This window comes from Poecilia mexicana, unplaced genomic scaffold (assembly GCF_051168715.1).
Source record: "Poecilia mexicana isolate PSO_F unplaced genomic scaffold, ASM5116871v1 scaffold_16, whole genome shotgun sequence".
NCBI lineage: Eukaryota > Metazoa > Chordata > Actinopteri > Cyprinodontiformes > Poeciliidae > Poecilia > Poecilia mexicana.
In genome coordinates, this window is record NW_028263385.1 from 4,143,464 (window position 1) to 4,160,009 (window position 16,546).

At 34.4% G+C, this 16,546-nt stretch overlaps 1 protein-coding gene and 1 pseudogene across 2 annotated transcripts; both read left to right on the forward strand.

The window, feature by feature from the left end:
• The first annotated feature begins 1,319 nt into the window (after positions 1 to 1,319).
• Positions 1,320 to 4,626, forward strand: LOC148154947 (uncharacterized). The gene is made up of 7 exons (XM_088013677.1): positions 1,320 to 1,418; positions 1,803 to 1,880; positions 2,607 to 2,711; positions 3,156 to 3,473; positions 3,567 to 3,730; positions 3,830 to 3,942; positions 4,018 to 4,626. The coding sequence occupies exons 1-7, from the start codon at positions 1,358 to 1,360 to the stop codon at positions 4,145 to 4,147; spliced, it is 969 nt and encodes a 322-aa protein (XP_087869803.1). The 5' UTR covers positions 1,320 to 1,357; the 3' UTR covers positions 4,148 to 4,626.
• A 2,381-nt stretch (positions 4,627 to 7,007) lies between these two features.
• On the forward strand, positions 7,008 to 16,541 carry LOC106905003 (C-type lectin domain family 10 member A-like; annotated as a pseudogene). The gene is made up of 9 exons (XR_015765581.1): positions 7,008 to 7,143; positions 9,446 to 9,523; positions 10,135 to 10,248; positions 10,447 to 10,755; positions 10,837 to 10,997; positions 11,100 to 11,212; positions 11,288 to 13,838; positions 14,063 to 14,210; positions 14,285 to 16,541. The product of XR_015765581.1 is annotated as a C-type lectin domain family 10 member A-like (transcript).
• The last annotated feature ends 5 nt before the right edge of the window (positions 16,542 to 16,546 follow it).

A 16,546-nucleotide genomic window follows, 5' to 3' on the forward strand; every position in this document is an offset into this window, starting at 1 on the left:
GTTGTGATATGCACGATGATGCCCAGAGTCACATACTGTAGTCTTTTGTATTCATGTCTCACCTTCTGTCACTGATAAATTAAAAGCTAAATGTTTAGTATGTAGCTTAAAAAAAAGAAAAGAAAAGCTTGACTCATTTTGTTGAAGGTTTGACAAAATGGGGACCAGTGTTCTTAAGCATGGCAGTGGGTAAAATGTAAGGCATATTAAAGTGCCATTTTATAGCACAATCAAGTAATATTGCCTTCAGTTGCTATGAAAATGCTATTTATATCTAAAACTGGCATTATTCTCTAACCAATATCAGCACATCAGCTCAGAAAGACTTCAGAAAACCAATGCCATTGAAAATGTGTGGTGGAAAACGAAGCAGCAAATACAACAGATATGTCAGTTCCCAAACGTTTAGTAGAAGGAAAAAAATATGACAGTGGTAAATTTGCTCCTGTACCAACATTTGCAGGCATCAAAGTCCAAATGTGTGAATATTTGCAAAAATAAAGGTTTTCCATTTAAAATTACATACGTTGTCTTATTAGTGAATTCTATAGGTTGACAAGGATTGCTTTGTATGAAATAAAAAAACTCTTGTCATTAAAATCTTTATAAAATTGAACTCTTGCTTTGTGCAACTAAATCTTATGGCTCAGTTTTTAAGTTCTTTTATGTGTTTCAAAGTAGAAAGAACCGCTTGTTTTTTGTATTATTCTACCATGATTCTGCTCAGCCACTAGAGGGTGCTGCTTTAGTTGATGATAAAAGTAAAGAAGGCCGTTTTAGTAGATTTATGTCCAGAAAAGTCTGCTTATATATCATATCCTTATATTTATTCACTTAATTCACTGTTAATCTGCAGGAGCCGTTAAAGTCAAAGATCTGCTTGTGGTCTGCTGAAAGCCTGACACTTAAATTGTTTCACACTGTGTGAGATGGTGTGACTTTTACATGCTAAAAACTTAATGAGGAAAGAAAATGAAGTAAATGAAATGGTAGTTCTCACATGACTTCTTCCTCTTTCCAGGCCACAGGGTCAAACATGTTTTAAGCAATACTCCAGGTGCAGTTGCTTAACTTGCCCTTCAGTGACTCCACTCACTGAATTATAATTGTCTAATACAAATATGTTTCCAAAACAAGACATCATTTTTGGCCTATTGCTTTTTTTCCAGATCAAGTAATAAAATAAATTACTTTTCTAGTTTAAAAACAGTAAAAGTTTTAAATTGTCAGAGCATAAAAGATACTTGAGACTAAAGGGAAATACTTACTTCTCCTAAATGATGGTCGTTTTTTTGCTCAATGCTTATGGTAATTTTTGCCAACAAACCAGGCAAACCTTAGCAGTAAGGCTGTGGAGATGGCAGAGGACGAGGTTCAGTATGCTTCGGTTACTTTCAAAAGGAAGACACAGCCAAGAGGTGAGCTTTGTGTTGATATGTTTTATTAACATGATGCTCTCTGTGGTTGTCTGATCTCTGTCGAGTGTAATGTGGATTTAATTAAATGGGGTTGCTGTAGAGATAGATACCCAGCCCACCATTAGGCGGTAGTCTGTGGTAGTTCTTACAGGACAGATCTATATATTTTTCCACATCTCTACTTGGTACCAAAAGGTGTGGAGGACATTTAGTATAGTCAGTATTTTTTAAAATAAAAATTAATAGGATTATTATCACCTTCAGTTTCTTCAAATACGATAAATTGCAATGTAAGGAAAGCAGATTTTAAAACAATGTCATTTTAACATTTTATTAAATTTATCTTGTAATATTTGAAGACATTTGAACTTTCCTTTATTCCAGCTAACAAACAGGAAGAGGTTGTATATGATGAAGTGAAGATACCAAGTCAAACAGCTCAGCCAACATCTGATACAAAAGGTAAGTTGTAATGGAAAATACAAAATGTGAATAAATAAATAAATTGTTTACCAAACAGCAACTGAGCCAATTTCCTAAATTGAAACTATGAACATCTCCTCATTTTCTCTAATATGTTTTTACAACAAAAAAGTCAAGCAAAGACAGAACTGAGATTAACATGACTTTCTGTTTCATTTAGAATAAGCACACTGCTCAAATATGTAAGTTTTCTGATGTAAATATAAACAGTCAAAGATAATTTATAGAACTGGTGTCTGTATAGTGGAAATGAGGAAGGACCGGCTCCAACAGACAGGTGCTTTCAGCAGATAACAGTCTTAGGTTACTTTAAGAAACAAAAAACAAAGATGTGCATTTTGAAAAACTCTCAGAAAGCCTAATTAAGTCACCTTAAAAACAACTGGATAATGCTGGAAGCTCAGTATGATGAATTTAGGATGACTTATTCCTTTTGTAGATTATTTTATGTTTGTTGAAATACAGTCACAAATAAGCCAGAAAATATTGTTTTGTTGAATCTTTAGGATAATTAGTAGATACCAAGAATAATAATTTTATATTTCTCAGTTGAAAATAAAACTTTTCTCTGCCAACATTCTTTGTTAAATGATGGCAATATTTTTCGTAACATTTTAAAATAAAAGTGTCAATATAAAATAAACAAAAGAAACAGTTTGCTGTGTCCTCATAAAACGTTGTATATTTTCTGAATAATTTCCGCAGGACTTTTGTCAGATGAAGAGAAAAGAAGATTTTGCCGGTATAAGAAGTTGGCTTGTTGCTTTGGGATTCTGTGTGTGATTTTGGTCTTGGCCATGTTTGGAGTCTGTAAGTATTTACTTTAAACATGACATAAGCGAACATGAATGAGATTCCTCTGTTAAAACATGTGGGAATGCAGCCTACATATTCTGGAGACGTGTTCCCTTGGGTTTACTTGTAAAATAACCAATAGAGAGAACTAGAGATACATTTTAAATTAACCTGCTTTTAAAATATGTAATAATTCCAAATCTTTAATTAAGGAAATCCTGTGCTGGGTATGTTTTACAAACTAAAAGTCAGATGTTTGAAACTTTAGCTGTTTCCTTCCAGAAACAATAAGAATATTCTTAAAATGCTTCATTTTACATGTCAAATGGACAGTAGAGATCCTCACACATTTCTATTGCTTTTTGTTTTAGCAATTTTTGTTAAAGTTTTCAAAATCCTACATATGTTTTTATATCTATATCATCCTTATGTAATATGTAACATCTTGATATCTTGCAGTTGTATTTCTTCACAAGAGCAAACTGAAGCAGCTGGAAATCATCCAAACAGCCTTACTGAAGAAAAATGTCACCCTGACACAACAAAACCAAAACCTGACAACAGAACTTGATCAGGTTAAAAAGACAAACCAGGAGCTGCAGACAGAGAAGAAAAACCTCACAACAGAACTTGATCACGTTAAAAAGATAAACCAGGAGCTGCAGACAGAGAAGAAAAGCCTCACCGAGCAAATTGAAAGCATGAAGAAACCCTGGAATGAGCAGAACGTCAGTCAAGATCAGTGGATCATTGATCAATACTGTCCCAAAGACAAAAGTATGTTCAGATCTCTTTGTGGTAAAAGATTAGCTCTGATAATATTTATATTGGCCAGTCCAAATGTTTATTCATTGATCTCTGTTGTTTCAGACAGACAGTGTGCTTCTTGTCAGAAAGGTTGGACTCACTCTCAGTCCAGCTGCTATGCAGTTAATGATGCTAAACCTAAGGATCAGAAAACCTGGGAAGAAGCACGAGAAGACTGCAGAGGAAAGATTTCAGATCTGACTGTTGTTGGTAGTGAAGAAGAAAAGGTAAAGACAGAGCTGGAAACTGTTTATATATTTTCAACACAAACTGTTGGCCTTGTAAGTGAAGTAAATTTGTAATCATTTTATTTATTTTGTTCACAGACATTTCTTAAAGACAAAAGTTGGGTTAATAACGACATTAAAGGATACTGGATTGGTCTCAGAGCTGAAGGAGGGAGATGGAAATGGATCGATGGAAGTGATCTGACCAATCAGTGAGAGACACATTATCTTTTAACCTAAGTATAAAATATATCTATCAGCTTGATCTAACTGATGTTTCTCCTTAGAGCCTGGATACCTCAGCAGCCTGCAACTGATGGTCGATGTGTAACTTCTCTCCAGAACCGAGAATGGACATCAGTGAGCTGTACTGACAAGAACGCGTGGATCTGTGAGAAGAAGGCTTTATCTGTTTAAAATGAAATATTCAGACTTCTAAAGGTTATTTGGAAAACCTAAATGTAAATTTTGCTTATATTTTTTTTACAAGAGATAAATTATAGTTTGTTATTAACCATAGCAATAAAAATTATATAATAATAATTTGTGCATTAACTGAAATAATTAAAGCTGTAAATTTGCTATGCTGGTGTATCCCACCTGGTGTCGTCCTCAGAGTAAATAATCATTACTCTGAGGTTGACACTATAATTTGTATTAAAAGTGTCATAATTTACCGAATAACACTTTATGACAACAGTCATAAATATTCATGAAGGCTTATTCATGTTCATGACAGGTGTTATGTCAGTGTGATGTCAGTCTTATTCACCCCCCCTTCAAATAAAGTCTTACCAATAATTCTTTATTTTATATGCTAAATATGTATTATGTTATTGATGTATGTCCTTGTTTTAATATTGTTATTGTGAATAAAACTAATGACAGTGGCATCTGACTCTGCTTCATTGTTCTCACTAAAGCTCCACCAGGTCTGATATTGTTCCTGAGAATTTGTTGGGGTTCTGTTACTGTGGAAAATGAAAAGGTAGTTTTGCTTTTTATCCAAGACTCACTTATATAATTTGTATTTAATGTGTTTATTCAGCAAAACCAGTTTCTCACTCACTTTCTGCCTAACTCACCTTACAGTAAAATGTAGTGTAATGCTAGCTGAAGTACAGGTTTCTTTATATCTCAGAATTTCAGGAACTACATCTGAAGATAGAATGTTGTTCCCAAGAGCAAGAACTGAAGGAACTACAGTGAGATAAATTGCATTATTTGGAGAACCTGTTGGTTTTAGATGACTAAGCACTTCCTGCAAAAATGACAAGGTTCAAAGTTGTGGAAAGCATCAGAACATGGCAAGAGACTGAGGAGTCATGAGAGGAATCTTTGATCTGAGCCCTGATAGGATTGACTTTCACAACAAAAAAGTGCAAAACGTTTTATTCCATGGAGCAAGTAATCAATATTTTTAAATAAAGCAGAAGGATTGTGACTGAGCTGAAAAGCTGGATTTTGTTTTGGTACAGGCCAATAAAACAGGCATATGGTGAAAAAAACAACAACAACAAAAAAACAAAAACGTGTCACTAAGTTAAAAACTGGATAACCATGAGCTAAAACCAGATCAGGAGTGTGTCCATCCTCAGTAGTAGGGTCAGTTACAGACTGCATAATATTAAAATGTCCCAGTAATATTTAGAGAAAATGTAGTCACGTGTTAAGCAGGAAAACACACACATATGCTAAACTAACCAACAATAAGAAATCATTCATACTTTGTCATTTCTGAAGTCATTTGTGAAGTTTTCATTGTACTTTGGGGGAGACAGACCACTGCACACGTGATGTTTGGGTTTAGTGTGTTGATCGACTCACAGAATCAGTTTGGGATACGAATTAAAAGGATTTACTCAGATGAAAACAGTGGATGGGAAATATGCTGCAGAGGTTCTGTTTGTTTCTCTCAAGCTAAAAGCGGTTACATTTGAAGGAGGAAAAGTAAACTGTTTTATGGGCTGAAAAGATTAATCATGATGAATCAATCATATGAAATTAATGTAGCCCAATTTAATAATTTATTAATCATTATCTAGAGTAAACACTATAAAAATGTCATTTGCTTAAAGAACACATAAAGAACTAATTAAGCTCTACATAAAACATACATTTTGCATTTAAGAGTTAAAAAACAAACCCTTGTTTGTAAACATTTTCTATCCAGAACTCCTCAAGAGGCAGTTTTATCTTTACCTGGTTCAAATTGTGTTGGAAAAAATCTCCTAATATTTGCTTTTTTCATGAAATTATCACTTGGTTAATCCAATAAATAATCATCAGATTAACTCTTCATTGTTTTGATGTTAAGTCTAGCAGAAAGTACTGAGCCTTTCAGATCTTGATGTTTCTTAATGTTGGATGTTTCTGCAGATGCATCCTTTACTATAAATGATCAATTGTTCCCTAAAGAAATCATATTTTATTGTATTTTAGGCATTTCATTTTCTTATTTATAAACATGTTTTTGTAGTATTTGTAAACTTATGGTTTTGACTTTAGTATCTAATAAGACAGATAAAGCTATGCCTGTCAGTAAGATCACATCACATAATAATAATAATTAATAATAATAATATGTGTTTTATAGCATCACATCACCTAATAAACAAACCTGTTTGCTAATGTTAGCTAATGTTTGATGGCCTGATTGATAAATAGCATATTAAATTAAAGCATTTTTGGTTAATTGTGTGAAGCCAACACTTCCAGTTTAAGTTTTTATTTAGTTGTGTTTTACTCAGTTTTCATTCCGGGTACAGTTCACTGAACAACTCAGATGATTAAGACAGGAAGCAGAACAAGCTAAATACAGTCTCTCACTTTGAGGTTATTTTGAAAACGGCTGTTGCATAAAATCTGGTTTAACCCACAGTAGGAAGGGTGTGACTTTCATGTGTCAAACACTGCAAAAAAAAAAAGAAAAAAAAATTATATCATCTATCTATCTATCTATCTATCTATCTATCTATCTATCTATCTATCTATCTATCTATCTATCTATCTATCTATCTATCTATCTATCTATCTATATATATATATATATATATATATATATATATACTATATATATATATATATATTATATATATATATATATATATATATATATATATATATATATATACTATATATATATATATATATTATATATATATATATACATATAAAGGCTCTTTATGGTGTGTGGTGAAAGTTTTTCTTCTTCTTCTTTTCCCAGATGACTTAATAAAGCAAATGTCATTTCTGGTTTCAAAAAGCAGAAGTTCAAAATTGCCAGAGCATTAAACAGACTTATGAGTAAAGGGAATATCTACTTCTCCTAAAGACAGTAAAGACATTAGAAATGGAAGATAGCGAGGTCCAGTATGCTACTGTGGTTTTCAAAAACAAGAGACCCCCAAGACGTAAGTTTTGTGTTTATATTTTTAAAAGTCCTCTGTCTAATATGATGCTGTTTGTATGGTAGCTCTAGTCTGAGAAATTCTCAATGAATAGTCAACTTTTTGTTAAGTTGCTAAACATTTTATATCTGAGACCTTTGAGGGTAAAATAGCAGAATATACTGTCTCGAACATCCAACGGCATACATTAAGAAACATTTGTTGTAATTAAATATGTTAAGAACAATTTTGCAAACCAAGGAATCTTCCAAGAAGCTGATCTTGCTTTGTTCGTTTTAAACAGAGTTTAGTTAAACATTTGCAGTTACAGTTGGTTCATCCACAAGTAAAGCTTATATTTTATGAAATAGTTTTTGTTGTTTTGCATATAGTAATTCATGCTGTGTGAGATAGATGGTTGGAGTTAATGGTCCAACATAAGGACCAACACTGGTTTATAACATCATCCAGTGTTGGTCCTTAGAACATAAATGCCAGCTGCTTACCTTATGATGAGAGTCAATATATGGAGTTAAAGATGCATCATGCAACTTTTATAGAAAGAAAAATCTGTTTTTGTACATATTTGGTAAAACTGTCACCATGTCATGACAGTGCAGAATGAGAGATAATCTGTGCAAAGGTCAAGTTCCTTCACCTCATCCATGAGCTACTATTGCGATCTGTAGAAATCCATCCCTCCTGGTGAAAAAAAAAACAAACAAAAAAAAAAACAATCAGACTAAGGAAGAGTGTCATAACATTGTCAATTACCCTTGTGCATCAATGTGTTAATGTGTCAATGGCAGAGAAACAACCTATCCTTAAATAAAAACTGTTTATGTGCTGTCATCAGGGTCATGCTAACCAGCCTTAGCATTAATGACAAGCTCTACTGTAGAGATGATGTAGCATACCAGAGAGCAAGAGGGAGGGTCTGAGCAGCATGTACACAAGCATATTTGATATCATTGAGACACTCCTCCTGGCTCTGGTTGTTTCTGACCAAGCGCTGTATTTCTGCAGTTAGAACTGGGGGCTTGATTTTCTTTCATAGATTTTCTGTCTTTCACCATTTTATCAAGATAAAGTGACAATTTTAACAAATATGTAAAGAACTTTTTTTTATAGAAGTTACATGCTGCAGCATTAACAGCAACAGAATGATGTGAAATCAACTAAATGTGGGAATAAAGGGCCAGACTGAAGGCCAGCACTGGTTTTGGCAGCACAGGAGTTGGTCCTGAGCACCAGAGCAGTTCAGGCCCATATCTAGCAGACCAGATAAGATCCCAGGTCTGGGATGATAGAAACAACCCAGTACTCTCAGCAGGATGTAAGATACTGGTTGGAAAGGAATACATGGAACGCCACAACCAAGTGACTGGTATAGTGTACAGAAACATCTGTGTTGAAAATTCCCAGGTCAAAGTGGGAATCACTTTCCCAAGTGTTGGAGAATGACCAAGATAAGATACTCAGGGACTTCCAGATTCAGACAAAATGGTAATGACCAACCAACTGGACACTGTGATCAATTAGAGTCAACAAAAGACAGTTATGTTGATTGACGTGGTGTTCCCCAAAGATTGAAACATCAGAAAAAAAAAAATCATAAGAAACTGGAGAAATATGTCATGTTTAGTTCCAGTCTTTGAACCCACATACAAGAACACGATCAGGAGACACGGATTTCAAAACAATATGGTTTATTGTAAAGGGGATAGGGAAAAGGAGTGAGTGTGCTCACTCTGGATGTTTGCAGGTGGTCTCCATGTCAAAATTGATTGGGTTTCAGAACTAACGCAACTCTGCTCTTCACAACAACCTGTCCTGTAATCTCATTGAGCAAAAAGTTCAGTTTTTCAGCAAAATGTGTGTTTGGTAACTTGATAAATTTTACTTCATTTTATCAGTTGTTGCAACACAGAAAGCTCTAGTTCTGCATCTAACCCTCTCTAAACTGCATTGTGTGTCCACCCATATCTAGAGCTGTGATCAGATGTTGCAGCACTCTGTGTGGTTTGTGATGTGACGGGTGTGAGAACTTCACACCCAGTCTAGTATGTATGTCTAGTACATAGACATGCATGAGCAAGTTTAAAAAAAACAAACCATTTTTTGCTCATTTTCCTGTGAGGGATACTTTCCCTCTTTTTAAGTAAGGATCAGCTCTATGTCTATCTGTTTTAAATTACCTCAGTCTAAAGATATGCTGGTGGAAAAAAAGACACCGTCAGATACTTCCAGTTTCAAGCAAATAAGATTACATAATTCAGTCTCTTGCCAAAACAAATGCAAGCTTTTGAACCTTCATTTTTTTCAGCTAAAAAAGAGGAAGAGGTTGTATATGATGAAGTGAAGAAAACCAACCAAACGTCTCAGCAAACATTTGACACAAATGGTAAGTAGTTGAGAAAATAAATGCATACTAAAATAATATCGTAGCATAGATAAACTCTAAAAGAAAGAACTCAGTTATTTTTGAAAGTTTCAGTTCAGATAAACTCTCATCAGAAAGGAAGTGATTATTTTTCCAATGAAAAATGACACATTTGACTGAGTTTTTTCTTTAGTTCTTCTCCAAGCGTCAGCAAAAGCAATGACTAAATGGAAAATCATTCCATTTCAAAAATAGCCTTACTACTGCAAATAGCTGTTAAACTACAGTAGCCAATGGTGCTGCACCATGACACACTGTGGAGTTTCAGAGGGAAATTATCTGCATGTATTTTAACAACAAAACATCACAAAATGCTGCCTGCTGCTGTCACCATGCAAAAGAATCTGAAATATAAACAGTAATATTTTTATTTACTGAAAGTAAAACTCATTTTCTCTAGTACTTAGGAAAGGAGCTTTTGTTGCTAAGTTATATCAATCGTTTTTGTTAAATGTGAAAATTAAAACGTTTCAATATAAAACAGTGCACACTGAAACAGGTTTCTCTTGCTATGTGTAACTTCTACCCTCATAAAACATTGGTCTTGTATATTTTCTGATGTGTATATGCAGGACTTTTGTCAGACATGGAAGCAGAAAGAAGACACTGGTATCAAAAGTTTGCTTGTTGCTTTGGGAGTCTGTGTGTGATTTTGGTGATGATGATCATTGGAGTCAGCGTTTACTGTAAGTATGGGAAATATAAAGGTCATGAATGAGGTGACAATTAAAGCTGGGATAATGTACTGACCCAAAAAACTGAACTGATGTAGGAACACGGCCAATGTGTCCTTAGCTTAAAATTACAAACATAAAAAATACCTGATATATAGTTAAATCTACATTACTACTATGAAATCCATAACATGTTGGTGCTTTTTGTAGTTGTATTTCAGCACAGGAGTGATGAATAGCAGCTGATACAGCTGAGAACAAACCAAACGTTTCTGCTGGAGGAAAATATCAACCTGACAAGAGACAACAACAAACTCAGCTCAGATTTCACCATCCAGGTTTACAACCTGACACAACAAAAACAAAACCTAACAGAAGAAATTAGTCAAGTTAAAAAGACAAACCAGGAGCTGCAGACAGATAAGGAAACTCTCACAAGACAAATAGAAACCATGAAGAAAACTTGGAAAGAGCAGAAACTCAGGATCATAAATGAATACTGTCACAGAAGAAACAATGGTATGTTCAGATCTCCTTGTAGTAAATGATTATTCTTAATATTTGTCAGTCCAAATGTTTATTAGTTCATCTCTTTTTCAGAGAGGAGCAGTTCTTGTCAGAACGGCTGGACTCACTGTCAGTCCAGCTGCTATGCAGTTAACAATGTTGGACCTCCAAAAGGTAAAACCTGGACAGAAGCACAAGAAGATTGCAAAGGAAAAACTTCACATCTGGCTGTTGTTGGTAGTGAAGAAAAAAAGGTAAAGACAGAGCTGGAAACTGTTTAAGTGAATTATACATATATGTTCTGTTGGTCCTGTAAGTGAAGTAAATATGTGATAATTTTATCTCATTCCATGCAGTTGTTTCTTGATGACACCAGTTGGAATGCAAATGGAATTACGGGATACAGGATTGGACTGAGAGCTAAAGGACGGAGATGGAAATGGATCAATGGAAGTGATATGACCCATCAGTGAGAGACACATTGTTTCTTAAATTTATATTAAACAAATCTATCAGCCTTGATCTAACTGGTGTTTTTCCTTAGAGTCTGGATAAAGCAGCCTGCAACTGATGGTCAATGTGTAACTTCTCTCCAGAACCGAGAATGGACATCAGTGAGGTGTACTGAGAAGAACGCGTGGATCTGTGAGAAGAAGGCTTTATCTGTTTAAAATGAAATATTCAACTTCAAGAGGTTATTTAGAAAAATTAAAACAAAATATCTATTCTATAGTTCTATTGTTACATTTTTTCCACAAGTTCTAAGCAGTTATAGTTTATTATTGAATAAATTCAACATAGCAATGTTATTTCAATTACTGTACTTGTTATAATTTAAGCTGTAAAATTGCTTAGTGAGTGCATTCCACCTTTATTGAACCCAACGTAATTTTACTATGAGGAAGTAAACAGTCTAGAAAAAGTACATTTCTTTCGGTGACATACAATAATTATTCATTTCACACATTTGAAATGGTTTTCTACAGTTTGTTTCAGGGCCAAAATAAATAAACATAGAGACTGAGGACTGGTGTTTCTGTTCTCTTTAGCTTTTCTTTTTTTACAGTTGACGATTTTCATCCAGCAGGGGGTGCCACATCACTCCCAAAAATGACTGCTTCAATGAAATAGAAATATTTTTCAATGTTGAGGTGATGTGTCATATTACAAGTTTCGATGCACGTGCTTCTTTTAACTTTGTTGTTGTGAATAAAAATGTATGTAATGCTAGTGACAGTTGACTCTGCTTCATGTTTTCTTGTAACCTGCTCACTAAAGCTCCACCGGGCCTGATATTGTTCCTGCACTACACAGAGGATCATCATTAGTACTTTCACTTTAAAGTAAACAGATTAGAAACATCAGCACATTCTCTTCAGTCAATAGCTTTCTTTCTGTTGTAGGACTAATTATTGTCTGTTTATATAAATATACTGTATGTTTAATGTGACGACTCCTCCACTTTACATGAGGGGATTCGTCCCTTTAGATTATTTGTTCTTTATTTTCAAGGCATATCGACAGTAGTGACATTCAGGATCGGCTTGGGCCCCCCGTTTCCTGGCTATATAAGAGCCTTGCTCCTATTTGTCAGTGGGGTCTGGTGGAGTTGAGTTGGAGCTTGCTTGGGGCTGAGAAGACTTCTCCATCAGGCTCTGCTTTTCAGACTGGGTCTTATGACTTGTCTGCCCACCTTGACTTTGCTTGACTTTATTTTTCTTTTCTTTTACAGGATTCCCATTCAGACCATCTGCTTTTGGCCGATGCCAACGGCCACAGGGGCTGCCTACTTATTTGTCTTAGTTTTGTTTTATGCTGGGTGCTCAATAAAGAGCATAATTATTGTTGAAGTTTGTGTCTCCCTGTTTTTTGTAACGACTCAACGAGCCGAGTCGTAACATTAGTATCTACTGTAACTCCAAACTTTGTGGTTCTAATTAGGAGTATTTAAAGTGAATCTAGCTCTGGTTTCATTGTTTCTTACTGGTTTCTCCCATTATCAATCAATCAATCAAATTTTATCTGTATAGCACATTTCAGCAGCAAGGCATTTCAAAGTGCTTTACATAATTAAAATAAAAACAGCATGTGACATTGAATAAACAATGACAAAGAGAGAGATTTAAGAAAAAGAAACAGTGAGAATGAGAAATAATAGAAATTAAAGTAAAGATAAAGAGATTTAAAAAATAAATAAACAAAAAATGAAAACATTATCCACATGAGGACTTGCCCTTATGGGGTCTCCTCGAAAATAAGAGGCTCTACAAGCCTTTCCTTCTGTAGGACTTTAGTCAAACTGCCATTTGACAAGGACTCAAACCTTTAAAACTTCTTTACATAAAAATAAATAAACAAATAAAAAGTAAAGATAAAAACATTAAAAACATCAAAAACATCGAAGACATCAAAACCCACACTCTAATCAACTCTAATCAACTCTGAACAGGTGGGTTTTAAGTTGAGATTTAAAGGCACCCAATTTCCCTTACCACTTGCTGCCTATGTTGCACATCTTGTTTACCCTGTTACTACCCCTGTAAATGTTCTTTTTGTTTATTATCAACCCTTAGATTATGTTCATTTCTGAGGCACAGCAATGTTGTTGTTTAAACATTTACTAAATGAACTGAGAAGAGTCTTGTCTGCATGAAACAAATGAGAACCTGCATGTTTCTTTATCTCCAGGTAAGATTTAGTATCAGAAAGGTTTTCTATCCAGTTAACATTGTTATTTTATAATGTTTAAACTTAAGCATACAATTTATTTTCAACATGACAGTGAGAGAGAAGAATGCATAATCATGTTTTTGTTTGTGATGAACTTCTAAGGACATTTTTGTTGGATTACAACATATATTTGTAGACATTTAATTTGACAAAATGACAACTACTATTTACTTACTTAAAAAAGAGAAAAAAACAGAAAATATTATAGCAATTTAAACCAGAATAATGGGAAATAAAAATGACTATTAGTTTCTTCTCTTGAAGACACACTTCAGTTTGTGAAAACATTAGGTTTTGGTCCTTATGTCTTTCAGAGGAAATTGAAGAAGCAGTGGATGCAGAAGAGAACTTGAGAGCTGATCCAGGTAAAATATGAAGATTATTTAACTAAATTACAACATTTTGAGAGTTTGACTTCTTTAACTGCTGACTATGTCAAAAGTAGCATTTTAATTTAGGAAAAAAAGACTAGATTAAGTGAAATGATTTTTTATAAATATTTGAAAATATAAAAACATTATCAGAATTCGAAAGTGATTACTTGTGATAAAGTTATTTACATTTCTTTATTTCTTTATCATGTCACAAGGTTTCTTCAACAAAACCCTCAGCTCAGATTTCAACATCCGGGTTCTAAACCTGACACAAGAAAAAGAAAACCTGAAGACAGAACTTAGTCAGGATGAAAAGAAAAAGCAGAAATGGAAATGGATTGATGGAAGTGATCTGACCAATCAGTGAGAGACATTATTTATTAAACTTTGTGTAAAACAAATGAATCAGCCTTGATCTAACTGATGTTTTTTCTTAGACCACGGATAATGCCTGAAACTGATGGTCAATGTGCAACTACTGTCCAGGAACAAGAATGGAGATCAGTGAGCTGTAATGAAAGGATGGATCTGTGAAAAGAAGGATTTGCCTATATAATTTTGAAAGATTTTGATTTTGATTTATTGTCCCGTCCTATTTTAACCCTGTGTAACCCGGATAGAATTTAAACTTAAGAGAGGGTAAAGTTGATAAATAGTAGGAATAAGTTCATTTGTTCTATTTCTGTTTTCAATTAACATTTTAAGGTTCTATTAGAGTTAGTAAAATAGGTTAGTACTGTTGAGAATAAATTATGTTGTGCAATTGTCAGAGAACATGGTAGTGTCCTACAGGAGTGCGGTCAGTGAAGGGAGCACAGGTGTGTAGAGAGAGAGAGGGAGCGGTAAGCGAAAAAAAGAAAAAGAAGTTTCTAGAAGGAGTACAACGAGTCCAGAGCAGACCTCATGAGAGCTAACAGTTAAGTTTCGGATAGAAGCTGCCGAACTATGTGTTAGTTTCTTGGTAGAATAGTCATTCTAAAGTTAGAGCAAAGCTAACTCAGCGGTTGCTGACAAGGGACTTTTGTAAATCGCTGTGTTGCTGCCAGAGTAACACTTAAAACGTTACAGAAGATCGGGACCAGCCGGATAACGAGGACCCCCAGATAGTCACTCTGAGTGCCCGCGTCACTCAGAGTACCTCTGGCACCGAGGGAAAGGAGAGCTGTCGATGTGGAGCACGTGGAGTACGTGAAGGCCACACAACTGTGTTTTTTTTTCAGAGCTACTGTTTTTTTTTTTGGATGGTCGTTGGACATTAAGGTATGGAGGTGACAGTCAACATCTGCTCGTTGAGTGAAGAAGATTGTTGAGTCAGAGGGACTTCTTAACATCTTAACAGGCCTGCACCGTAGATAGTATTTTCTGCCGGCATTAGCTTAGTTTATAATATTGAGTTATATAACTAGTGTGTAATCTGTATGTGTGAATTTGCTGTTCTGTGGAATGTTTTATTTTTCTGGTTTGTTTAAACACTAAACTTGCCATTACTTTATTTTATTATTATTTCACCTTATTAAAGGAAGGTTTTTATAATCTATTCTGCTTGGTGTGTAGCATAACTTGCTTTAATAGAGTTCAAGGTTTATTGACCCAAAATATTATAGAGGGAAACAAAGAACCCAAACCCCACTTATTTCGTAATAGTTAAGTGAGGGCTACACCTGTTTGACAAAATGCTGAGTTTATACAAAGTGTGCTAAAAGTGAACATTTGTGAAATCCCTCTGGTTCTATTATAGGTTAAAGAACTGTTTTGAAAAGCTTATGGAAAAATTTGTGAATTGCAAAAACATATGTCCAACAAATCCAAATGAGATGCAGCTTCCTGGTTGACACACCTAATTATGTTAAAAGCAGAAATCATCAACTTCCTGTTTTTTTAAGAAGAGTTTTAAGTTTCCTCAGGGTCCATTAAGAACCCATATCATGAGTTGGATATTATCTAGTATCTCACTCTTTTAAGTTCAACTTGTCTGTTCTTTTGTGTGGTGTCAACAGAAAATGACACCACACAAGTTCCTGCTGAGGAGCAGAAACTTCTCAGTTTCAGAGGAGCAAGAAACTGCTGAGAAGTTTCTGAGGAGCAGATCAATAAGGTTTTCTCATTGATCTGCTCAATAAGAAGATGTTAAGATTTTGAACCCATCATAAAAGCAGACATAGTACATTTAAAGGTATAAAGACAGCACTCTGTTCTCATTAACAGTTCCGCTTCAACCTTTGTCTGATGTTGAAGCTTTTACAAAATGGAGAGAAAAACACAGTCTGCTAAACACAAATGTTTCTTTATTTGCTGGATTGATGTACTATCAGAGGTTTTTTTGGTCCAGTTAAAGTATATTGTGAATATATTTTTTATCTTACTTGACACTTGTTCATTTGTAGTGTTTAAACTAGATATACATAAAGTTCAACATGAGAGTGAGTTAATAGAATTAGTGAACGCTAAACCAAGTTTGTTTTGTGATGAATGTATGAGAACATTTCTGTTGTATTAATGAAATGAAAGAACTATTCTCTTTAATATAGGAAGTTCTCTTTATGGTATGAATGTTTTCTAAATGAGTGATTAATGCAAATGACTTAAAAAACCAGAAGTTCAAAATTGTGGGAGCTCTGAGTGACAGGAAATGTTTACTTGTGCTAAATACTGCTCTTTTGCACATTATTTGCTAACAAAAGACTTTAACAGAAAGACTG

Coding starts and splice junctions, on each gene's coding strand:
- LOC148154947 (XM_088013677.1), top strand. CDS start 1,358: ATGGCAGAGGACGAGGTTCAGTATGCTTCGGTTACTTTCAAAAGGAAG. Junction 3,474..3,566: donor ATACTGTCCCAAAGACAAAA/GTATGTTCAGAT, acceptor CTGTTGTTTCAG/ACAGACAGTGTGCTTCTTGT. Junction 3,943..4,017: donor GGAAGTGATCTGACCAATCA/GTGAGAGACACA, acceptor GTTTCTCCTTAG/AGCCTGGATACCTCAGCAGC.